At 36.6% G+C, this 27401-nt stretch overlaps 1 protein-coding gene across 1 annotated transcript in view; it reads right to left on the bottom strand.

The window, feature by feature from the left end:
* Positions 1-26902, bottom strand: part of SLC25A12 (solute carrier family 25 member 12) — a 45731-nt gene extending 18829 nt beyond the window's left edge. The window contains exons 1-9 of the mRNA XM_059475554.1: positions 26852-26902; positions 26312-26365; positions 22472-22614; positions 17704-17819; positions 8682-8821; positions 6088-6234; positions 4846-4984; positions 3548-3641; positions 2904-2988 (exon numbers count right to left, since the gene is read on the bottom strand). Coding sequence (XP_059331537.1) covers positions 2904-2988; positions 3548-3641; positions 4846-4984; positions 6088-6234; positions 8682-8821; positions 17704-17819; positions 22472-22614; positions 26312-26365; positions 26852-26863 — 930 coding nt within the window. The 5' untranslated portion in view covers positions 26864-26902. The remainder of the gene's footprint in view (positions 1-2903; positions 2989-3547; positions 3642-4845; positions 4985-6087; positions 6235-8681; positions 8822-17703; positions 17820-22471; positions 22615-26311; positions 26366-26851) is intronic.
* Between the last annotated feature and the right edge of the window lie 499 nt (positions 26903-27401).

The raw sequence follows: 27401 nt of genomic DNA, 5'->3' as shown, positions 1-27401 counted from the left end.
TCAGATTTCAAAAGGAATTCACAGAATATCTCACAGACAGGCTCTATCAGCACAGGATATATTTTAAGATTACATTCCATTAATGCATAGCACAAGTATGAGATTTCATGTCTTCAAAACAGAAGACAAGACTTTTCCATGCAGTTGCTAATTTACAGAGCAATGCTGACCTCAATCCTTTCAATTACATACACTATTATAAATGTGTTAAGTATTCTAAATAATACAGTCTGCACAGAAAATATCTGCAGAGACTCATAATTATGTTATTAAATGGCTATTAGAAACAAGGTAAACTGAACTGATTAAATACTATAAAATATGTAAGATGGGGCAAGGTTTCATCCAAATACAAATAAGACCATTAGAGCGAAATTGATGTTATACAGTATAACTTGTCTGGGCTAAGGGGCCAAGATATTAATTGTTAAATTCCATAGTAAAGCAGATACTAAAGTCCACTTTCCAAACACAAATCTGTTTTTCCTAAAAGCACCTTGTACTGTTAGCAGATGTGCTTCTGCCAGGACAGCTGGAATGTCCAGAACTCAGATGGATATTAGGAATTTCACAAAATTACCACACACACACTTCTCAGCTCCCTGTCCAAGGCTACCCAGCCAAGGTAGCTCAGCTCACTGGAGCACCACAGAATGTCAGCACCTGCCTCAGCACAGACTGCTCAGGGCTGGTGTTACACTGCTGTGCAAAACCCTGCCCACACTGCAAAGGGGTTACACGGTATACACACAACACAGGACAGCAGCCCATGAGGTCAGGATGAGATCATTACCTGTAAAAAACCATGGATTATATTTGATACCCTTTTTCCACAGAATAAAAAGGTACAGCTAAAACCACTTCCCTTCACAAGACACTCTCCTCCCCCACAATATAGCTTAACAGAGAAGAATAGAGAAATTCTAGGTAGCACTAAAATTACACACTGCACATGCAGACCAGCATAAAAAAAGCATAAATCAAATGCACTGCCTTTACAAGCAATGGAAGCAATAAATCCAAAGAATACCCTCATTATTGTAAAACCACTATGCTTTCCTATTAAAAAAAACCAAAAAAACCCCACAGGATAATAAAACCAAAATAACCACGAAAATAAATTATAAAATTCAGATACATTTCTTTTGATTCATGTAAATAAAAGACACATGCTATAATATACTCCAAAAAGCCTTAGAAGCAGAACTAGTTCTTCATTCCACCGAAATTTTCTCCTAGCTTAGCACACCTGCTCCCTTTCAGCTGGTTTAAGATTATTCTTTTTGCTTGAAGCTTCACACGGTTCTCATCAAAATCCAATCATTCCATTTAGACATTAATCTTAGTGAATGCATCACTGAATGTTAAAAATCAAATTCTTTCTGAAGGAAATGTCACTTTTATATTATTAAATAAGTGTTCACAAAGTTTTCAGTTTACTTGTGTGTTCAGATGGATATGTAAATGAATGTAATTAATGCTATAGCTTTCAAATCATGAATATTTATAAAGAGAAAATTACTGTAGCTGTCATCCCCATAGGATATTCAGCTGCTAAGCTTTAAAAAAATCTTACACAATGAAAAAAATTGACAATAAAGTAAACATGGTTGAAAGCAGGCTAATTTTCATTTCTACCAAATCTATACAGAGTGATTTTATGTAAAAATTTAGATTTTTCTTTACAAAGGGATTTTTAAATCATATAAAACTGATTACAGAATTGGTTTCATTTCCCAGGGACAGCTGGACCACACTGAGATGATATTTGCTCTTCATGAACTGATATCTTTCATTTTGTCAATACACTTAATTTACTGTTCACTTAAGATAAGGTCTAATAAAAGACTGTTCCTCATAAACTAAATAAAATGAAATTATTTTGCTTTCTGGTGTCTGGTTTTAACACACAATCTAGAATAAGATGAAAATATAATGTACTACTTCAAGAGTATGAAAAGAGTATATTCTCTTCTAGTGATGAGGGAATCTTATCAGTGAGCTCATTTTGAAAGGGTGCCAAGCTACAAAGGTAGTTCTGGGAAGTGAAGTAAGTCAGTATTTTGTCCACTCAAGGAGGTGAGTACGAGGAACACATTTATAAGCTTTACGTTTAATATTATATTTTTTACTACCTGTATTGAGATTGTGTGGCACAGCTGGGGCTGGGGGATACAAGGATGGCTTTGTAAGAAGCTGCCAGAAGCTTCCCTCATGTCTGACAGAGCCAACAGCACCACTGGCCAAGGCCAAGTCCATCAGTGGCAGTGGCAGCACCTCTGGGATAATGTATTTAAGAATTAATGTATTTAAGAAGGGGGAACAAACCCTGTGCAATGGCAGCTGGTAAGAGGAGAGAGAACACATGAGAGAAACATCTCTGCTGGTACAAAGGTCAGTGAAAGAGCAGGAGGAGGTGCTCCTGGCACTGCAGTGGAGATTCCCCTGCAGAGCCTGTAGGACCCCACACAGGAGCAGGGGGATGCATGCCAAGGAGGCTGCAACTGCATGGAGGGCCCATGGGAATGATGGATTCCTGAAAGACTGCACCATGTGGGAGGGATACACACTGCAGCAGTTTGCAAACACTGGGCTCCACAGGAAGGACTCACACTGGAGAAGTTCATGGCGGGCTGTGCCCTGTGAAAAGGCTTTTCAGGAACAAATGTATTCATGGTAAGGAATCCAGGTATCCATACATGCTCATATCTAAACAGGCCATGCTGATATCTCATACCTTGTCTAGTCACATACAGTATCTAACAGCCTTTTCTATCCTTACAGCAATACACACAGCACGCCCCACTTGGCAGGAATATGTATAAAGTGCATTATTCTTATTTTTCATTTGCAAGTACATACTAACATTCACTCAATTTCAATTTTTTTTTTCTACTACCCACCTGCCTCTGGAGCTCTGCCAGATTATAAGGCAATGCACCTTCAGCCAGTGGTGCTATTCTCTCAATATCTGCCAAAGTTAAGCGCCTTTACACAAGGCAGAGAAAAGGAAATTATGGTTAGATAAAGCATCAAACTTATTAAGTACAGTATTCCTGGCCACACCCCACAAACTACATCTGAGTTTAAAAAAAGACACTTGTCATATATGAATGCAGACCTAAGAAGTCTGCTACACTGCATTAAAGAATGCTTGGAGATGAAGGGAACATGGATTATTCAGAAGCAAGTTCTTCAGTACTAGTAATAAGGAATATAATACATAAATGAAACCATTTCTAGCTATTTCTGTGTAAGATTTTGCATGCATTAAAGATCCATGCAAAACATCAACCAGTGCATTTTGTAGCCTTTTGGGAATATTGTATTTTTCTACTTCATATGTATACCTATAATACAACAATTAATAATTGTGCTTGACATGCACAATTCACTTACAAAACCCATGGACACAACAAAATCAGTTTACATTGAACAAATTATGGTAACAAACACAAAACCCTTTAAAATTAGGACAAAAGTAAGAGGTGACACAGAGAACATAAAAATCATGATTGCAAAATGATAAAATTCATTATTATGTTACCCAGTAACACTGTATAAGTCTGTAAGTTGGTAGAGAATATCTATTTCCAGCGGTGTAATTTGTCCAAAGTGGATTGCAGAGTGTGTAAATTCCTCTGGATTTAAAAGGGAAAGAGAAATATAACATTTGTGCTATTTGTCAAATCTCCTTCTTGAATCCTTTCAAATAACTTTTTAAAAAAATGAAGTCTATCACCAAGAATCAAAATCCATAACGCAAAGGGAAAAGGTATCTTTAGGAGAACATCTATCCTAAAACAGGCCTTCCCAAGACACACCATGTCTGACTCCACAACTCTGACTTATGGTAAATATTCACCAAAGATAACAAAAATCCTCAAATTAGCAAGCTTAATAAAACAACACCTACAATTTGTGATTCTTGCTTCTGAACTTCTGCAAAACAGAATATAACAGAAAAGTGCTCCATTATTCACAGCTTTAAGGGCAACTGACTCATCTATTCCCATCAAGTCCAGAGTTCTTCCTCTCATAGCTCTGAGTGACTCCAAGCTTAGATATTCATCTGGCCAAATTACACAATATGTTTATGGCATAATTGGCAAGTGGCAGTTAACAAGTCTGAGCAGTGAAAACACAGCAGCCTTTTTTCTCTGTACAAATCCAAGCAAGATGTATTTATGCATCTGTACCAAAACACATTGCTAGGCAATTTGTTAGGACAATTTGGAGGATGAGTACAGCCCTTTTGCGCTTTTCTTTAGGGGAAAAATATGCAGAGCATATGAATATATGCTAAACAAAGAAGAAAACTTGGCATGCTTTTTACCACACAATGGTTTGGCTGGTCCCATCCATACAGGTAGTAAAACTGGTGATAAAATCTGCCATAAAATGGCTTCAAAAGCCCTCTGCTTATGTCTGTGACAAGACTGAAATACAGCAACCTTTCACATGCACAGGGATTTGTTACATACTAACTGGCACCATCTATATATAAAACCACTCAGATTTTCAAACTTAACCCAGTCCACCACATTCCCCAGTAACTTCCTATCTCTAAGCAACAATGCATCTCTTTCAAGGAGCTGTAAAATCCTCAGTATTATACTGACTTGCAGTTACTCATTCAAACAATAACTCCTGCCAGAATATTCTCTTTAATGAGCTAACTGAAAATACTTACTAACCTGTGAGGATGAAAATCACCCACAGTTAAAAAAAACATTTTCCCAGTGGCCATAAACTGACTTCTGACTCACCTTAAACCCATGTCCATTACCAATTACAAAATGGACAGAATTAAAACATTAATAAACTGTAGGAAATGTATCTTACCTTTTGTGACTTCAACATCTCTTCTTGTACCTGCTATATTACTGTATATCTTCCTAACAAGATCCATGTTATTCAAAAGGGCATTAAAGGCATTGAAAAAGGAGAAGCTGACCTGATGTGATACAGTTCCACCAGCTACCTTTAAAAATTAAATGAAAACAGTTAAGTGCCTTAAGCACGTTTACATCTTATTACAATCACAGAAACACTCATTTGAGCAAATTATGAAAGAATTGAATATATCTTTCTATTCCTGTAATTTTAAGATATTTTTAATAGAAACATGAGGGGAGAATTATTAAACAGGATACTATTTTTGTGGTAAAGATTGAACGCTAGGAAACAATTAGGAAATAATCATGTAAGTAGGTTATTGTTGAAGTTATCTGATAGACACATTGAAAATGCCACCAAGTAATCTTCTGAAAGAGAAATGCATGCAAATGCAAACGCCTTTAGATAAAGGCACTAAGTGATTTCTTGCATCACATACATCAATGACCATTTACAGCAAGTCTGAAGTTAGTAGATACTCTAAATTTTATAGAAGAGAGTATGCCTTATGAGTAAGGCAAGGCAAGATTTATAGGTAAGATAGTAAGATAAAAGTTATTACTTTATCTTCTATATAAATTTCATTCTTATGTAATTTTCATACTACATACTTTCAGAGTATAACTTGTATGTTATTACTTTACCTACAGATCTTGCCAAACTATCAGGGATGTAACCATTCTATCTCTAGAATCTACATACTGATTTTCCAAACTCTGATCTGAAAAAGAAAAGAATGCAAGAGTATATAAAAGGACAAAATTTTAAGTAATCTCCAGCTCCTGAGATGTCATATATTCAAATATAAAAACTGGATGCTTTTGTCCTAAATAATTTCCATTGGATTTGATGATTTTAAGGTCTGTTCCTATATGGTTCTACAATTTTATGATTATTTCTGTACCAAGTACTTTGCCCTGCTGCTCTGGTGGAAAGCATAGCAGACTAACTCAAACTGCTTCCAGCAGCACTTTAAACATGCAAACCAGACTGCCAACATTTTCACTACTGCAGCCAAGGAATGCTGCCATGTTTCACCCTGCCCACTCTATTATGAAGCTGATAATCTGCAGCACCGAGGCAGTGAGTAATAAACAGACAGAAGACAAAGTGGGAGGGAAGCTGTGCCATTTTCAAACATCACAGCTATTAAACACTAAATTCAAGGCATTTTTTGTTAACACTTACTGAAACTAAATTTTCTTCCACAAATGGAGTTAGCATATGGGAGCGAATGGTAACCATGATCTCATTGAAGTCCAGCCCAGTTATCAGACCACTTTTACTTTTGTCCTTCAATGCAAAGGCTTGTCTTGCATGTTCTGACTGCAGCTCCTAGAATGAATATTCAGAGATAGCAGATTAGAAGCAAATTCTGTAACCCACTGTTCACAAAATGTTCACTTATTTCATATTCTTATGCTCCAAGAGGTCTGTGCATACAGACAATAGTGTAACTACAGTTTCAACTTCAAGGCCAGCTCAACTAAAATAAGAAGTCTGCATAGTGATTTAATCCACAGATTCATACCTCTGTCAAAGAAAAGCCTCAATTCAACTGTAAAGAAATATGCACTTTCACTAAATGATTTAAGAAATGCACTTCACATACCCATGTCCTCCCTGCTATCTATTCGTTAATTAAATACTTAAGTGCTAGAAAAACTTCTTATATTGATTTTGAAGACACAAAGTGACGTGATCTCTTACATATCCAAGATGAAATATGACTGGGCTATTATATACTAAATCACTGGAAAGTACTTGAAAATAAACAGGAGGACAGTGAAAATTATATAATATGGATTTAGATTGCCCCAAACAGCTATCTCCCATAATGTCACAAATGGTCACTCATTTCAGACAATTTAAAACTCCCATACAAACTGTAAAAACCTTCATACAAAGATCACTGTGGTAACCTAACCTCAAGATAATAACGATAGTTGTAAATTCTATGTCCAGAAAAAGTTGTTTCCTTCTATTCAAGCAAACAATAAAGCCCATTCAGCTGTCATTCAGACCTCTAGAAGCCACTAAAAAAATAACCATGTTCTGACAGACAGTAAGAAGAGGGCAAACCATCTAGCTTATATCACCTTTACAGTAATTTCTCAACTCTCATAACCTCATGAACAACATTTTCTAGATCAAGGTACAACAAACCCACTCGATTTAAGTCCCAAACCCCAGAAGATGGTGTTAGACCAAAAGAGAAAAACAATCTTATATAAAAAGAAGGGATAAAAATACCCAAATTGTGTTCATACTGAAATTACTGCAACCCTTTTTTTTTAATCATACAATGACAGTAAGAAGCTACTGTATCTTACATGGCAGTATCTTGGAAACACAAACATAAAACCAGAACAGACATTTTATCATTCTGCTCTTGGAAGCATGTGCAGAGGAGGGCCATAAAAATGAGAGAGGACTGGAGCACCTCCACTATGAGAAAAAGCTCAGAGCTGGGGCTGCTTGGCCTGGAGAGGAAAAGAAAACAGAAGGCTCCTGGAAGACCTTACTGCAGCCTTTCAGTACTTACGGGGGGCTTATCAGAAAGATGGTGATAGACTTTTTAGTAGGGCCTGTTGTGACAGGACAAGGAGTAATGATTCTAAACTAAACAAGGGTGGTAAAACACTGGAACAGGTAGCCCAGGAAGGTGGTAGATGTTTCATCCCTAAAACCACTCAAGCTCAGGTTGAATAGAGCTCTGAGCAACGTCAACTAGTTGAAGACATCCTTGCAGATTCCAAGGGGATTGACTAGATGACTTTTAAAAGTCCCTTACAGCCCAAAATATTCTGTGATCCTATGAGATATTTTTACTTTCTGCAATAATTACAGATTATGTCAAAGCACTCTATCACTCCTTACTTTTAAGACAATACACACAAAACTTTTCTTGCATCAAAGGCAGCTTCAGAAGTACAAAACCTATTTTTCTTCCCATCTACTAGACAGGCAATTTTAAGTTATATAACAAGGTGGTCATTGTATGTTAATTCATGGAATTCAGTGCAATTACCAGCAACTCTGTGAACTTCCTTTCCATGAATTACAAGGTAAATTTCTCCTAATTTGTTCTTTTTCCATCCTTTTTGGATGATATTTTCCTTTCCTTCCTTCTAGCATAATGTTCAGTTCATAATATGCTTTAACTATAACTTTTTGGCATAGCACAAAGTGCAATTCAACAAGTGAAATTCTTTAAAGTCCAATCCCTAAAGGGTAGTTCAGCAACATCACAGGAAATCAGATTTTACCTCCTGCAAGCTGACTGCATTTAAGACCAAACTCCCAGTATGTGTGTGGTAGCATGCATGCCAGTGAGAGAAAAAAAGTGATAAGTATTAGAATGTTTATAAAAATAAAGAAATGGTACAGAACCAAAAACCTTTATAGGGTAGTTTTAATGGTCAATAATAACTGGCTATATTCAGAATGCTAACTTTCTCTGGTAGAGTTTAGTTTTGCTATTGAATTACCATGATAGAAAAAGCAGACCCTCAACCCAGTTTAACAATAATCGGTAAAAGAGTTATTTTCATAAACAGTATGTTTTGTCCCATTCTTTTAAAGGATGGTATTCAAGTTATGAGTACACACTGCTTACAAAACCAGTATGGAGAAATAACAGTTCATCATTAGCTGTCAGGATTAGTATCAGATAAGGATTATCACTACCAGAATAAACTCAAAATTTATAATGGTATTAGCGTATTGCTAAAAGTGAAATGAATTTCAGTTCCAGATTTGGAACAAGGTTAATAACTGACCTGAAGAAACTGAGTGAACTCTGAATAGTTAAGATGCTTCTTCCTGTTATGTCCAAAATGCAGTCGAATAAACTCACAGTCCCAGTTGAACGGGATTTGAAGATGAATAAGAGTTTGTTCAAAGATTTCTTTGACATTTGCTTTGAGGAGGGAAAAACAACAGGTGAGCCTTGGGGTACAGTAAATCTACAAACATTCCAGAAGGAATACAAAAAAATTATGATTTCAGCAGCTGTTTAAGAAGTGTTTTACTTTGTTAAAAATAATTGCTAACCAAACCTTTACAGACCTGTAAAAGAACACATTTGAGACACAAATGATACTTTTTGTATTATTGCATAAAACCATGGAGTGCATGTTTTATTTAGTTTTAATTAAGAAGCAATTTCCCTCATACATGACAAATAAAAGTGATTTTGCATTCTGATATTAAAATCAATAGTGGTTCTCTGTCTCTGCCAGGAGTCAAATTAAGCCCTTTATCAAGAGCACAAATACCTGCACTACAATCTCAGGCAATATTTGTCATACTAAGTATGGTTTGATTGAAACTTGATTATTACAATCACACTGTCTGAATATGGCTATTGAAGATAGGTATAAGAAATGACATCTAAAACATATCATTAACTCAGCAGAAAGCACGTTATTAGATGCTTTTGATAAGGCCTTAGCACAAAAATCAAATCCTATAAAACATAATTGGTAGTCTCAGTTATTAAAATGTTTTAAGATAAGTGAAGATAGAGATGTCCTCCTTTAAATGAAGTAAAGAAAAAACCTGCCATTTCAGATTGAATTGTCCACATGTATACTGTACAACTGAAATCTCAATGCTAAACATATTATCTGAATTCAGGCAAAAACCTCATCTGAAAAACAGCATGCATTATTCATACACAGCATTGCCATGCTGCAAAACAAGCCTGCTTTTTGTGCAGATTATCAAACACATGAACTGTATAACAGGACATCTACCCATAACACATGAACACTTTTCAAAATTTCCCTCACAGTACCTGAAATGGTTTATCAGCCTAGAATCTGTTAACAGCAAAATAAAATGGGGCACACAGTTAAAATTTAAAACAAAATACAAAATATTCTAGCTGATAATGCACCTTTTATACATTTAAACAGTTCTGCAAGGCAGAATGCAGTAAGAACCTTAATTATCATTTGAGAACTCCATCAAGACCGATGTACTTGAAGTAAATGTATTGCTTCCTTGCTAAAGGACTACTTGATTCATTCATAGTTTCAATTCTGTAGTCTATTAGTTCTAGTGCAAATCTAGGAAATCTACTACATGTTTTTGTCTTTTCAGTGAGAAAAGAAAAGGAAATATCGAGAATACATGTCTCTAAAGAGGTACAAAATCAGATTCCTCGGCTAGATCACCTCCTTCACAGTTAGACTGAGATTACATTTTCCCAGGGCAGACTATGGCTAGTGATTAACCCTTACATATAGGTCAAATACAAGAGTCAAAACCCTACAGTTTAAACCAGCTTCCACTGCAAGGAAGGCTAAAGGACTTGTTAGAGTCAACAAGAAACCTAAAAAAACCTACTCTGACCATTTCTAACTGTCTACTCAAACCTACTCACCAGTATCAATGTGCAAGGTGAGGGTTAAGAAAAAAAGAAAGCAAGCACTAAATAGATAGTGCTAAATTATTTTATTTTGCCATACTTCCTTTGAAAATTCTGTTTGCAGTAGATTTATTCATCACAGTTGCAGATCAAGGAATCAAGGTATGCACATTTAAATTCCCCACTTACCACTAATTCACTGCAGCTTCTGGCCAAGCTAGAGTCTCCATGTACTACAAACACAAACAGGTCAGTGCAGCTCATTATGGAGCCTGAAAAATGGCAATGAACCGTGAACAGAGCAGAAGACAGGCAGGCTTCACTGGCTCTATTGGCTCGGCTACCAATGCACAAACAGGGTGTTTAGTGGCTGCTACTTACATGGATGTAAACCTGACTGCTAACTCACACTGAGCTCCCCCAACAGAAACTTAGAAAAGAACATGCTGGTGCAGCCAGAAAACTTAAATCTTATTTTCACTCGTTTCCGATAATTGTTTCTCTTAACCTTAGAGAAAGGTAAAAAAAGCCTCATTTTTTCCTTTAAAAATTTTATTTTCTTATTCATCTATGTTCACTGAAACAGATTTTTCACTTGTTTCTAGTGAGACTTAAGCCCCTGGTGTTTTCACAACTCTCAAGCATTTAACTGTATAGTACTTAAAAAAACAAGAATCAATTTCCTACACTCAATTTTTTTCTTCATAAAAACATTTACAACTACTCATCGAAATATCTGAAGTCAAGACTCATCAGCATATAAAAATAATAGTTAAATGAATTAATAAATTTAAATTTAATACTTGAGTGTATTGATACTTGATGAATTGCAGAAATGGCTAACTAGCTTTAATAAACAGTATCCAAACTAGCTTGCTGCCTCTCTCAAAACTGAGGTGCCTTCCCCATTTCTCTTTTCCAGGCAATCTCTCACACTCAGTATATTCTGCTTGTATTACAATAGTCTGGGTCTCAGGATATGCTCTGGTATATAATGCTTAACTACTTCCATGTTGGCTTGGTTTATGAAACACTTGGGGTACAGAGGCAAAACTGTACACTCGTTCTGAAAAACCACTGAGCCACAGAATGCTTTAAGATGGAATGAACCTTAAAGATCTCATTGCAGCCCCTCTGACACAGGCAGGGTCACCTTCCACTAGACCAGGTTGCTCAGAACTCCATCCAACCAGACCCTGAGCACTCCAGGGATAGGGCACCCACAACTTCTCTGGCAAACCTGTGCCAGTGCCTCACCACCCCCACTGCAAAGTAACTGACCCAGTTAAACCCATGGAAACATTAAATACCATTTACCAAAGCCACCTGAGATTCTCCAACACTTCCTGTTAGGTGCTAAAACTTACTATGTCTACCCAAGAGCAGAGGTGCTTTCTTCACAACTTATCAACAACACCTTTATAATCCAATTCTGCCGACTCCTCTTTTACATTAATGGAAATAGCCAACACCACAGCTAACACCTTGTGTGATGAGAAGCAGCAAACAGCCAATCACATTGCAGAAATTATACACAATGTGATCATCACCTACACTTTCATCACTCTGAATTATCAATAAATGCCCAATTTTTGAGTTTTTTTTTTTCACAGTAGAAGCAAAGCCCTGACAAAAAAGAAAACAGGCAACATTAAGGTACAGATGCTGGCTTTGCTGTTTTGGTTTTTTTTTCATCTTCCTCAGTCAAAACATAGTAATGCTTCTAAATTAAGATAAACTACAAGTGTTTCAAATTTCCAACGGAGCTATTCTGCAGGGGGCAAACAGCAAATTATTTTTCAAGCCTTTCATTTTAGTAGGACATTTTACAGAACGCATTCATTGTCCCTGTCAATACATATTGCTCATTTACTAATGTCTTCTACTCTTTGCTCACCTTTCTGTAGTGGAATTCTTTCCTACTGAGCTGATAACTTTCTTTCCAGGCTTACAGTAATGCATTTTCCTCTCAGATAGGCATACAAGTCAGCAGCCTGATGACATACTCAACTTACCATCAGCCCCAGGAACAATAAACCTACTACTCTAGTGTACTAGTACATTACCTCCAAGGCGACACACATTCTCACAAGATTGCTTCAGAATTTCCCCACCCAATCATTTTAAACAAATTATAGATGCTTGGAGCAGCTATCTGCAGGCAGCACACACATGACTGGCTCAACTTCCATCAAACACTGTTACCTATCAGGCTCAGAAAAACAGTACAGAACCCCAAAGATCCTAGGCAATAATCAATTTCATATAAGGAGGAAGAATACTTTAAATTATAAACACTATGCGGTCTCATTGGTGGCCCATTGTGGGGATGAGCTCCATACTCCCAGTAAACCTTGCAGCAGTACCTATTATTTATTTTGACTTATCAGCTCCCCAAGAAGCAGAGTGGAAAGCTCATACAATTCTAGTGCCATCAACCTGTTAACAGAGTTTGCCATTCCCTCATACTGGTGATAAAAAGCAATCACACTTCTTAGGGACAAAAAATATAAAAGTGTTAAGTTTTAAGCAGCAGTATAAGTATGGTAAAGATTTGTTGTTTAACAGGGTTGTTTTGGGTTTCCTTAGATCTGTCTACTCAGTAATCTATTGTCCAATTGGTGCATATTTCATGCCTGATGTACATAATAAATTTTAACATTTACATGTTGCTGTTGTTCACTATTTCTGCTATCAGCGTATTTTCACTTTGAGGAATAAATTAAGGAGCCAAAGTTCAGGGCAGAAAGACATTTTTGTAGCACCTGATGCAGGAGCAGCTTATTAAAGTAATCCAAATGTAATACAATAATTAATGTGAGAAAGCTTAACTAGAAATAGTTACATTTTATTTCTACTCTTATTTTAAAAGGATTACTGATTCCATTGAAAGATGAATGACAGCCATAATAAAAAGCTGTCAATACATATGATCTTAAAATGAAGTTCTCCTTTTCTGTTCCCTCTTGTTAACCATGGTTTTGAAAAAAAAATTAGTAGTAGTAGCAGTAAGAGGGGCTCCCATTCTGCATTGCTCACAAGCATTCAAAACTGTAGTTTAAGCCTGAAAAAAAATCATACAACGCAAAACAAAAGGAAAAACAAAGTCCTAACAGTGATGTTTCCAACATTATCTGCATGTGTTAAGCAAAAGATACTTTGAAAACTAGTAGAACTAGTAGTTAGTTAGAGGCAACTTAACAGGCAACTTACTAATTAGTAGAACAGGAGGCCAAAAAGAAACAGCAGCTCTGGTTTATAGCACTTGATGAAAACATGGATTTTTCCATCATATCCTCATGTCTGTAGTCATGTGATCATGAGTATTTTTCTGTTTATTTTAAAATATATTTACAGTCTTTATGGTTGCCAGCAGAACTTGAAGTTTTGAACTTTTGAAAGCAGAACTTTTAAGTTTAAATACAAATACTATCATTTTCACCCCAGCTGCCCTTTTAGAAATGAAGGAGTACTAGAAGTGATCCCTGGTCCCTGAGAAATAATACCCATAGAAATAATGCAAAGCATGAACAGGTGTTCAACTCCTTTCTCTTGCTCATCTTCTTCCAGTGTTCTCAAACTCTATGTCCTGATTAAGGGAAACCTGAACTTTCTCAGATTAAAACTTGTCTAAGTAACAGACCGGGCAAAACTTCAGTATCCCTGTATACTCAAATTCTGAAACTATTAAATGCTGGTTATTATTTCAGTTCACCAATATTGCACTATTTTCACATAGTTGCATTATGAGGCATCTGGTTGCCTTCCTCCCCCAATGCCTTTGGAGAAGATGCTGTTATACTTGGCAAAATATTTGTAATTAGATTTTGAGTGCAGGATGTTTTTAAAAGGCTTAAATACAGTTCCATAAATATTTTCCAATTATCTCCAAAATAATTCTGAATACATTAGACTCACAAACACATTTTAGCTCTATCCTTCTATCCATACCAGCATGTGTATTTAACTGAAAAAGCATCTCCAAAACTCTCCAGTTTATCAGAGAATGGCTTTCTTTGTGGTGACTCTACAAGGAAGAACAGCTGGAAAATGCCTTGAACTTGTATATTCCAATTAAAAGTGATGCAGTGCAGATCACTGTATGGTGTGCCAGAGATAAACTACAAAGAATCCTTTTACTTTCAGTTAGACAACCTATTTTTCAGAGAATTTTAGCAGATAATCACAGACTTCACCTTTTAAACACAGTAAAGATTATCTGCTTCAACACCAGAAAAAAAAACAAATAGCTTGAGCAGATTTAATATTCAGGTTTGCTTTAAACTGAATTCAGGTCAGAAGACCTGAACAGAATACAAATAAAAATAATATTCCTTAGTACAGTAGTATTAATTTTATGGAGTGTTTTTGAATATTTCACTCATGTTAAGTAGCACAGTCAATACATGCCATAATCAAAGGAGCAAAGCGCTTGTCAGTCTTCTATGACTGCAGACAGCAACCTGAAAAAAATCACTTGTCTTCATCAGCTTTAGCTGTTAGCATTTAATTATTTTATGGATAATGCAGTATTGTAAGGGCTCAGCAGCAACACATTTTGCATAAAATATTCACCTAGGAAGCATTCATGAAGATGTAGGAGCACTTGGTTAGAAATACATGCTTTTTCTCAATTTTTCCACGATTAAAAACTTGTTTAAACTACACTGTCACTTGTATCAATGGGTTACTAAAACAGTCATTTTACTGCTTTTTATTCACCAAGCTGACAGCAAGTCCAGTGCAGCTGAAACATGTAGAAAATAGTGAGCATGCTGTGCAGTTTGCTCGGGTAAAGCAGGTCCAGTTTCATGTCCTTGCACTGGACCTAGCTAACAAATGTCGCACAATACCAACTACACATTTATGGCAGCCATTCATATAGGATTTCTGGATGTCCAAAGCTCCTGGAAAAGTGTCCCAAAGCAGTAAGAAAACAGTAGATGACATTAAAGTGATAGAAGGCTTCCTGTTTCAACACATGACATGGCAGACAAAGACATTGATTAACTCAGCATAAAAGTATTTCTACAAAATAGCTTCTAAAGTCTTCTTCTAAGACAGTTCTTCTGTGACACAATTAATACTTGAATCACTGGAGAGCTGGAAGCTAAGTATTTTAAGAGACAAGGAGCAGACTCAGGCTCAAGAGGACTGTAAAATGCTGAAGTGCTTGAGAATGGTTCAAAATCATGTCAGTAAATAAATCCTACACAGAAGCGAACCCAACTAGAGCAGTTTGCTTCCGAAAACAGAGACAGCCCTAAAATTCAACAAGCACACTTAACTTCTCCCAGATCACTGAAAATTTGAGTAGATGAGAGTATTTTTTGAGAACATGTTATCTCACACAAGGCCAATGCTCGTTCTAGTAACTAGACCGAGGCAAGTTGATTCTGTCCCTTGCTTTGGATGCACAATGCAGAAAAACCTCAGCAAATCCATGCTGCTTCTGGCAAGACTTACTGGTTTGAGACAGCTTTGGCATCAATGCAATCACGTCCACAGAGTATTTCATCTGAGCTAGAAAGTCTTGACTTGTGTTTGCTGTCATAACTAACTCATTTTACCTGTAGACTGGGTACCTTACACAGTCTATAAACAACTTGACTTGTCTGAGAGTGAGTCTCACACCAATTACTGGCTGAACCTACTCCATTTCAGTATATTTCCAATGATTTAAAACTTCAACTTTAAAATTTATGTTTCTATAGTGTTCTGTTTTTACATTAACTAAACTCTGTGCCTTTATGTTTAGGTGGTATGAAAATGAAAGGGTGCAGGTCTCATCTATAAAACTGCCATACGACTGACTTGGAAATGGACTGCAGTGTTACCATAGTCTGAAGATGTCACAGATCATCATTCACATTTTTCACAGCTGTATTAATATGTATGATACATGTATGAAGTAGAAGTAAGTAGACCATGTTACAAGCAAACAAAGAAAGACAAAAAAGCAGCAGTAAATGTGGGAACTGCAGCACAAAAAATATGTCAGCTTACCATATGTCATCTTACCAACATAATGTTAAATATAGTAATAATTGCAGTATAATTAATTTTGTAAAAAACATCCAAGAAACCAACAGTAAATTTAAAATTCCCTCAAGAATTTTCCTTTCAAGATTTATCAGCCTTACAAAAAAATCAGAAAGGAAGATAAAGTAAATTGGTGGTTTCTTCTGTTTTACAATTTCTCATTTGTGTTTTCTTTCAGACTTTAATTATATAAAAATATCAATTCTCAGTCTAACTGAGAAATTTGTATACCATCTGAAATAGCTTATGCTCAATTATAGAATCAGATATTTCAAGTGTTCTCATGAGAGCTACCATGTTCAAACCCCCATTTTGTAAGATTATTAAATAAACCATCGTTAACATGGTCACACTGATTGTAGTAGTTTGTCCAATTCCTAATGACTGCTTTTACAGACTTCACCTTTATTTAAATTCTAAAACATTTTCTTTTCAAGATGTTGTGCATCTGAACTGCTTAGTATCTGACTCTTCAACTAATGATGTAATTTAACAGGCACCATAAGTCAAACAATTTGTTTCCATAAAAAGACCTTTGCTTTTTTTTTCCCAACAAGGTACATCAATTTTCATAATAATGAAATAGTACAAACAGCAAGTGGTTACAAATCCAAACATAGTTTGCATTTTCTTTATTGAGTGCTTTATTTTTTTAGATAGAAATAACATTTAATTCTCATTCCATTTTATTAAAATTCTTACCATTGATTTATCTAATTTTCATAAACACGAAGTTTTAAAAATAAAGCCTAGTCCTCCTTAAACTGCAATGTTAATAACAGCTATTTAGCAGTATCACAAAGCAGTATAGTCAGCTTCAAGACTTTGGTCTAATTACTAACTTATGTGATTAGGTAACAAAACCAAAGGCCAAATTTTCTTCCTAATTTTGCAAACATATAATCAAGTTGTAAGTTACATTCATAACATTAAAGTAAGATTTGCTCCTCAAGAAAAGGAACAGGAAATCAAATAATTGACCTCCTAAATTTCTATATTGAGTTCTTACTGTATGAAATGACAATTATTCAGAAACATGTGAAGATCCAGAACATATCTTAAAACTCCCTCATGGCTGAAGTAGTTTGAAGTCCAGGACACAGAATTTTACTTAGGACGACACTGAACATCACTGTATTTATTTACTACTTCAGGAAAATTAAAAATCTTGATTCAAGAAGACAGAGAAAAACATATTTTGTCTCTGTGTACTTCTCAGGCTAGAACTGAGAGAGGAAAAAAAAGTTCTACTCATGCAGAATCTTAGAAAAACAGTAGAGTACTGCACAAAATGCATTTCTATGCACCTGTGCTCATGAACCACTATTATGATAGACACTATTATAATCAGATTCTTAAAACTGTTTTTCTTTAGATATTCTTACCAAATGTTACTTCTCCATTGCCATTCCTGTCAAATAACTGAAAAGCAACAATGAATATTGCATCTGGAGTACACAAAACAGATTCAAATGCCAAAAATTCTTGGAAGGAAATTAACCTAGAAAGGAAAACAGAAAAGTTATAATGATTTTTTAATTGTTCATAATACCAATGATAATTTACATTTGATACTCTAGAAAACAGTGTAATCCAAATAAAAATTTAAATAAATTAAAGAAAGATAATTAACACTCTAGAGACTGAAAAGTATGTTATATTTAAGCAGTTAACATTATGCAACTTCCTCTACGAAGCCAGTGAATTCTCCTGGAACACCAACAAGTTATTACTTTTGAATTATAAATGTAACCAGTGCCTGAAAATTAAGACATAAAAACACCAAAAAAATCCTAACAACATGAAATTTACAGGTCTGTCATTCTAATGCTACATATGTATTTCCACTGAGAAAAGATACTGTAATGCAAGTACAGGAATACACTATAAAACATTCATTTTCTTAAAACAAAACATAACATTCATAAAAAACAAACAGGTTCAGAAAAAATTACACTTTACTATGCATATGGAAAAAAAAATACACTCCAAAAATAACATGAACCACAAGTCATGAATTCAGGGCCAAACATAAAACATCTGGGCTCAAGGACAGACAGCACAAGGCAGGGAAGGATCTGAGTGTCACAGCAGCTCACAGGATTCTGAGCTGTGTGTGCGAGACAGTCACTGTGCACAACCCAGGCTGCACACACAAATCCAGGTCCTTGTGGTCACCACAAACTCAGACTCGAATGTATGCATAGATATCTTATTAGATCAGTAACTTTTCTAGAGGAACTCTGCTTATTCTGACTAACACAAAAAAAAAAACCCTTCAGAAGGCATCCTAATGCTGCATGTATGAACTGCTGCAGAAAAATAAACATGAAGCTAAGCACAGATAAAGGATAATGCTGGCACAAGAAAATATGGGATAAATGACAGGATATATATTTTAGCATGAAATAATCAATGTAAGTAAGAATTTTAATTACATCTTTTATATTTAACAAAAAATTTCCTATATATCAGTAAATGCTGTTAAAGCTGAGAATATCACTGTTTCCAAGAAATTTTCCTAGAAAATGTATATAATTGATCTCAACTTAGTACTCATCATATGAGATCATTAGCTCATAGTGATTACTTCAAACACTACTGCTTACTGCTAAAGAGACAAGTACAAAGTCTGCTCCCCACAGGAAAAAAAAAAGAGAAGAAAAATCACAATATTCACACTATTCATTACTATATCTAGTCTTTCTCTAAGTACACATGAAGCAGAATTGAGATACTTTAAAAAGGCTAAATATGTCAACACTCTTGTATATATGCACAGTACACCAAAGACAGGAAGAATACAAAATGATCATATTTACCACATTTTAGCCAGAAAAATCAGAGATATGAGAATGGCTCTTCACATGCAAAGTCAATTTCATCCAAAGGATGATCTTGATAAATAAAGGGTTAGTGTCAAAGAAACAAATGTTCCTTTAAAATAATTGTAAATACTATCATTTCAAAATATATCTCAGATACATGCATAAAGTTGACACACAAATTAACTCTTAACCAGGAAGCTTTATAACTGAAAAAAATCAAGTGCTGATCTCTGTAGAATGCACTCAGAGAAGCCTGAACCTGAAAGAAGACATCTTTAGCAGTCTCACTATAACAGTGCCTAGAGCCAGAGGAGATAGAACCTTCAATTTCCATTGCACATACTCAACCCGCAATGCCTAGGAGCAGGGACAGCCTCTGTGATCCTCCATTAGCCACCAGGGCAGAATAACAGGAGCTGATTAAGCAGCATGGTGAAGCTTCCCACCCAATCACTACTCAAGCATCATCCAGTGAACCCACTGCATTACGGAGTCCATAACAATATCAAATCACTCACCTTTCGTTTTATCTGTAACATTTAAAAAAAAAATCTTTTCCTCTGAGTTCTTCTGTACTTCTACCCTTCAAAAGCACACAAAGTAATAACCCTTGTGTTTGCAATTCTTCTCTTTCCTTTTTTCTACAAGTCTTTCCTAATTTTTCCCCATACAACACAACTTTTCAGACATTATGTATAGCTCTGTTGTGACTCTTCATTAGGTGAAATATCAACATTATCTTGGGGACTTCATTTACGAACACATTTCCAGATTGAAGAATGATATACTGATAAAAACAGTATCCAGAAACAAGCAGTTAAAATGAAGAATTGTGAATTACTACTGTGAAATTCTGTAGGTCTGAAGAGGGATCAAAATATTTTAGCTGGTTTTAGCACATATATATGTGTAAGTATATTCTTCAGAGAAGGTATTTATCCTATCCTAAAACCAGTGCCTGCAGTCTGGAGATACAGGAGGGCTTTCAGCATCAGTGAAATCCTATTGTGCTAAATAGATAACAGGCAAGTTTAAAGCAAATTCTAATTTAGAGGATGTCTCATAAATTTCGAAGAACATGCATTTGTAACAATGAGGAATAAACATTTTGGAAATGAACAGTCAGCTGTTTTAAGAACTACCTTAATGAGCTCCACTAAAGCAAACCAGTCTTGTACAGCAGTATTAGGAGAAAGCAATAGTGCTCTGGAACAGTTAAGTAAGGATCAAGTTACCATGAGAAAAAAAGTAAAACAACTTTTTTTTAAACGCATGCCTACAGAGAGCCAGTTCCAAAATGTGTTGTTTCTGTAAAGTGCCAAACTTAAACCTAAAAGAAATAAAAAAATATTAACAACAGAAGCAACCACCATCAACACTCTTGAGTATTTATTTCAAGGGCAAGCAAGGCTAAGAGAACATGATAGCAGATATAGGAATGAAATTTTGTAACAGAACCCAAAGCCTCTCAATGACTTGCTGCATGACATTGGGCTGTCATTTAATGTAAAAATATATATACAGAACAGGACTACAGCTATGTTCTTGGACTTCATAAAGTCAGTCCTCAGAAAGATGCAATGCATCCCAGAATTCAGTTTAAGACTACAATAGCTATTAATGCCATTAGAGTCTGGATTTCGATCTATTATAGCTCATTACAAATGAAAGAATGTAAAAAAAAACTGATGTTGATAATGGGGCTCTAACAAATTCTTCACATGAAATATAGATTGAATATAGATTAAAACCTTTAGGAAAAAAGTCTCAGACAAGTATTCAAACAGATAAACATTTTACACTTTGAACTATATAGCAGTGCAAAGTAAAAATGCCACTCTTCCCATGAAGAAGGTGGCAAAGCACTTACCCATACTTGATTATCTCACTTCAAATACTACCCAATTTTTTTTTTAAAGCAATAAACAAAAACAACAACAACAAAATCTTATTTACAGGGAAAGTAACAAAAAGCAATATCTAAAAGTTCTGTTCTAGCACTAAAACAAACTGATTACCTACTGTAAGAAAGGCCCTAAAAGATATCTTCTGAAGAACTGCACACCACAAAAGATAACCAACAGCTTTCAGAGAAACAATATGCTAAGCATGTTGGTTTACTTTATCAATTAAACTATTTTGAACAGATACATACAAAATTACCTTCTCAATCCATAATAAAGCAACAAACTGAAGCCATGTATTGGAAACAGAGACAGGTTACTAACATTTATCTAATATAGGTATAATCAAATATATTATCAAAGTGCTGCAGCCCTATGAAAAGAAAAATCATAGAGCATTACATCAAACCAGAAATCCTATTTTTGTCATTTAGGGTAAGAAGTATTCGGCACATACAATTTCATTTCCATTGCACAGATACTGTGCAAACTGATCAGGATACTAAGCAAACTAATAAAATGTTCTATAGCAGAATGCATGAAAACAAAATTTAAGTAACCCAGGAAGTGAAGGAGATTTCAATTAAAAATAAGTTATATTTACATATTTACAAATGCATTGTCTACTATTTTAATGGCATTTTCTTCTCAACAAAATAACCATTCACTTCTGCATTCCTGACCTCTTCTCTGATCCATCTTAACCTTCTCACTTTATGTTAACAATGTCTGGGCCTCCTACTACAGTCCAAGGCCAAAACCAGAATATACACAGCAAAAGAAAAGGCTCCTTGGAAGACAAATGAGTTAGAGGGCACTACCTCAGCAGAGCAGGCATTTTGTACAGTGGTTTCAGGGAACTGCCTAAAAGCAAGCAGGAGCATCTATAAGCAGAGTTGGAAAAACTTCATGTGGTGTGACCTGATCTTCATTAGGCAAACAACTTCTTCCTCCATCAAGTCACTAGTGTCTCTTTTCTAATAGTCAGCCTTTTAAAACTACTGCAGTGGTTGGATTTGAATTGCACACTACAGAAATAAGAAAGCTCTTCCCTATTTTTGTGTTTAATTACTGAAGACTCTACATAGTACCTGATGATGGATGTGGACATATAGAAAAGAACTCTTCTACGGCAACTGTACTACACTTACCTTACCTGCTGTTCAACTTCCTCAGCTTTTGTAGAATTTAACAAAATATCCTCAAAATAAATCTCAGCTTTAAAAAATCCATGTTAAACACTGTAATTTTTTTCTCAGTTTTCACAAATTTATAGTCTATTGTACTTGTGAAAAAAATCTTCTCATTTAAATAAGTATAAAGTGTAATAAAATCAATAATATATTTTAGAAGATGAAGTTATCAAACTCATGCATTCAACATTAAAAATGCAAGTTTCAAATGGAAAGCAAAATTCTCACCCATCCTTAGTTTGATCTGCCACTCCAGCCAACAGCTGCACTGTTTTGGGATTGTGATGTGGATCTGTATGAAGTCCTAGGTATTTCTGCACAAAATCCTCGGGGGTCATGTAATGCTCCCCATCCTTCTCAACACTTGCATACTAGAGTAAAAATAAAAAACCAAAGCCACACAAGCAAAAATTAATCCATTTAGATGCTTATTATTTGTGAACCAGTATCTTCTAATTAAAAAAAAAAAACATATTTCAGAAACTGTCAAGTAATTGTGAAAACTTACAAAAATTACAACCATGGTACAGCATTCCATTTGCAGCTACACTGAATAGACAGTACATCATTTCTAGTAGCAGATATCTTCTGAATAATTGCTCCTGATATTTACTATATTTTGGAAAACATAAATTATTCATTTTCTCTTTTTGTGAGAAATAAATGTTCAGATTCATTTTTATCCTGAAAGTAATGTTTTTAAGGAAAAATTCACACACAGAGTCAGTGATTGCTTAAGCATCTCGTGTATCTCTTCCACAATATCAGCCCCTCACATCACCTCATCACCTTTTACTCTTCCACCCTACAGCTGTGATGATAGCTGTTTGCAAGACAGCACTGTAAACCACATTACTGAATCTAAGGAGAATTAAAATAGAGTATTTCCACTAAAACAGGAACACAAAGCAGTGGACAGGAATCCCCTAATTGAGCACTGCTGCCAATATGACAGCGCAAGGAAACTGTGGCTTCCTTGAATCAACTCTGAAAGGTTCTCTTCTCAGCCATCCACACAAGTGACTGAAAAACACCTTATGAAGCACAATTCTGCTGCAAGACATGAAATCCAAAGAAAACGTTATGTTTGAAGGCCCATCAGACATGCAGAGTATGGAGCATATCTTCAAGAATCACTGAAGTCAGCTGACAGTAGAGTGCGTATCAAAGACAGTCACAATCTAAACACCATCTTTTTTTCTCCAGACACCAATTTCTCTGAGTTTATCATGAATAATAATTTATAATAATACTTTCCACGATAAAAACTGTTTGGGGGAAGTTTTGTTAAAAAATATTGAGACAAAAATAATTAACTGACAGATACATTGAACTCCATATGAGAAGGTCATGGCATTTTGGAAGAGTTTGGCAGAAAGTCAATAAATTAAGGCCTGACAAAGTGGCTAAGCATGGAAATACATCAGTCCTATGTTTGCACCATATAACTTACATCAAGAATCTTTTAGCCAAAAAAAGGCAATTTTAAATTATAGCTTAATTTGAGTATAACACATATCAATTAAATCTTTGTTCTTCTCAGTCTTGAACTCTGCTAGTTTGTAACACAAACTTCTTAGTATACCTTTATAGATTGCCTCAGGTAAGCACTTGATGAAGTGCTTTTAAAACATCCTCACATAAGACAAACATACAAACCCCCTACTCTAGTTTACAAGTTGGTGTTATGTAGCACCACACTTTCAGAAACAATGTTTTGGAAATTTTTTTTTGTTTCCTTCCCTACGTTGCTTGAACAGGTTACACTTGAATTCAACAGGCAGGGAATAATTCAACAATATTTTACAAAGGCTGACTTGTTTAAGAAAAATAAGGAAGGTTCGCTAAGAAATCTGATAACTGTTTTTTCACCCAACTCTTTCATCCTTCTGTGATAATTTGTTAGCAAATTTCTTCATTTACAGTTGTTACTGAAGTCTTTGGCTAGCAAACACCTGAGAGGTGACTTATTTGATGGCGCACAGACATGAAATTTCAATGCCTGCATTTCATAGTTACAGGATTAAGAGAAATGACAAATCTTTTAAATGCAAATCATCCTTTATCTTTTTAATCGCTTAAAACAGGTAGAAGAAGCAGACAGCACACTCCAGAAGTTCTGAAGAGGAAGGTACAAGGTAAACTGCATGGCAGAGGGCACATACCACATTAGAAGACATGCATGAACAGAAGGAAATTTAAGCAGACTCTCTATGATTAAGGTGGATGGTGACGAGGCCTAGAGCTCACATCTTCCCTTCTAACCATTTCCAAGGGAAGCCAAATTTAGGAAGGAATGCACGACCTTTAGCTGAAGTTCACAGAAGAGCCCAGCACTTCCAGCAAGGAGCACAACGTATCTGACCCCTAAACACTTGCAATATTTCATAACAAGACCTTCCACAACTTAGTCTTGAAAAGAATTCTCTTTTATTTTAAAGCCTGCAACTAAGTTCGATTTCTAAGCATCAAAGAAGCCCACAATTTCAAACTCAACAATGCAGAAGAAATGCAAACTTTTTTCTAAGCTTCTTTTTTACTGCAAAATCTCAGATACTCAAAGATAGGGAGGAGTGCTTCATATTTTTCATTCCTCAGACTATCAAACAATCCACAACTTCATTTGCATGTTTCTTTGAAGAAAACAACACAGACATGGGGAAGAGCAAAAAGCCATTTTTTAAGCATACTGTCTGCTTTTTAGGTCAATAAAACATATACTGTCAGGAAGAAAATTTCAACAGCCAGTGGTACAACGTTCTTCCTCTCTGCTGCTGTCTGTATGACCACTATCAAGAATTTCAATTGCTTATTTCCAGAAGCAAGAACTTCTAGTGACTGGATGTCAAGAATCATAAAGACTGCACATTTACAACTGAATAATGTTTTGACACCTCATTTCACTTTTCTTCATTCAAATGTGCAAAAGCATTTTGCGAAAAGTTGGAAAAAGATGTTCTAGAATCACATTTTTATACTCTATTAATATATATTTTTTTGTTGGTAGTTTTTTTAACATACTCTAGTGTAATCTTTATCTACAAAAGCTGAATGCCATGTCAATCAAAAATGAGCCTGTGTTGGAGTATCTTTTACTAGAAACTAAATGTTGAGCTTCCACAGTTTGATGCCAGCATTCTAAGTGTTTGCACTCCAGCAAAGTCACAGTGTAATCCAGTATGCAGAAGAAAAGGCCACCAAAATTATGGCTGGGATATAACTCCTCTCTCAGGCAAAAAGCTCTCTCTACTTATCATATATAGAAATTGCTAGATGGTATAGTAGAACCAGAAGATATATATAAATAGTTAAATAACAGACTTCATTATTTACAGTATTAGCTCTAATTTTATACTCCTACATTTTTAAATAGAGAAAAGCGTAATGAATATACTGTGTAACACTTAACATTAGGGGGAAAAAACATATTTTAGTACTTTTGAAATACTGGTAGTCCTATTATGGACCTAAAAAACAGTTCTTGTTCTTTTTATTATTCCATATGACTGATTCAAACCTTCTCAATAAAGTTTTAGGATTGACTGGATTTTCCTTTCTGATCATGCTTTACTGAAACTAAGAGAGTGGAGAAACTTTCATACTATTATTTATATGTGCTAATTCTAAGGCCCTGCAAGGGATAATATTACAAAATATATAAATCTTGAGAAATCAATTTTAAGTTCTAAAAACATTGCCAGTGGTCCAACCATTTGTACGAACACATATAAACCCCAAGGACAAAGCATACAGTCATGGAAGAGGAATTGTTTTGGATTCTGCAAAGGTGTATTTAAAAAAAACAGCAGTACTTCCTTATAATTATTTGCTTTGTAGAAAATAAGAAAATAGTTCAGGAATTTATTTAGTATTATAATTTGGAAATGGTATCACACTTTGTGCCAGCAGCAGTTTCTCCTCAATGCCTGACACCCCCGTCAACACGCTAAGCCCGCAAAGTGAACTTCTAAGTGTTCCACCAGCACGACATGAGTTTGATGCCATGGCAAACTGCTGAAATGGCAAAACACCGAAGTCTGACACTCAAACAACATTAGATCTTTTTACCTGCAAAAAAATATTTCGTAGTTCAGCAGGATCTGCTCTTTTGGTTGAATGCACCTGTAAACACAAGCAAATAAATGCTTCGCTTAGCCGGGCTGCTGTCAGAGCGCAGACAAACCGGCCGCGCCGGCCGCGGGCGGCAAGCCGGGGTCCCTGTCAGACCCACAGGCCCAGGCTGAGCCATGCCCGCGCTGCCGCGGGACGGCACCGGGCTCCGCGCCGGTGACAGCTCCCAGCGCCGGGCTGCCTGCGAGCGGGGCGGCGCCCCGGCCCCACAGAACGAGCACCACCGCCACCGCCGCCCCGGGGACCCCGGCCCGCGCCCATCGGGGCACTTCGGCAGGCGGAGGCAGCGCGGGCTGCGCTGCCGCTCCTCTGGGGCCGCCCCGCCATCGCCGCCCCCGCGGCGCCGTTCCCCGGCCCCCGCGGCAATCCCGCAGTAGCGGCGGCAGCGGCCGCCTCCTCCCGCCGCCCGCCTGCCCCCGGCCCCGCGCGGGATCCGCCCGGCTCCTCCTGCCACCAGCGGCGGAGCGGGAGAGTCACCTTGACCGCCATGCTGCGCTCGCCGAGGAGGAGGAGCCAGCCCGCCGCCCGCCGCGCCGCCGCAGCAGCCGCCGCCTCAGCGCAGCGCTGTGGGAGAGCGCCCTGCCCTGCCCCGCCCCGCCCCGCCCCGCCCCGCCGGGTGCCCAGGCGGGGGCCGCACGGTGTGGGTCCTTGGCGGGGTGCTGGTGGCACCTCCACAGTGCAAACGGAGCCGCTTTAAATGCTGCTCAGTCTCATTTGTGGCGCAAGACATGCAGCCGTGCCCCTGAGGCTCAGCAGAGGTGAGTGTACCTGTTGTTTCAAGTGCCGAAACTGTTCACAGCCTGAAATTCTGGCAGCTTGGCTGCAAATCGGCTGTAGCTCCGTATTTCAAACATAGAACCTGAGGCCCAAAATCTGGCTGGAACTCAGCAACTTCTGACAGGGTCTTATAATCCTTTATCAGCAGAGCACGTATATGCTTTATACTTCAAAATGAAAGGCATGCAGGCCAAAGCCTTAAGAAAGGGAAGGTTTATACTTTATTCCAGCAGTTCAATCACAGTGCTTA

Source organism: Ammospiza nelsoni, chromosome 7 (genome assembly GCF_027579445.1).
Source record: "Ammospiza nelsoni isolate bAmmNel1 chromosome 7, bAmmNel1.pri, whole genome shotgun sequence".
Taxonomy (NCBI): domain Eukaryota; kingdom Metazoa; phylum Chordata; class Aves; order Passeriformes; family Passerellidae; genus Ammospiza; species Ammospiza nelsoni.
Note: the sequence above shows the minus strand (reverse complement) of the source record. Positions and strands in the feature narration are given on the sequence as shown.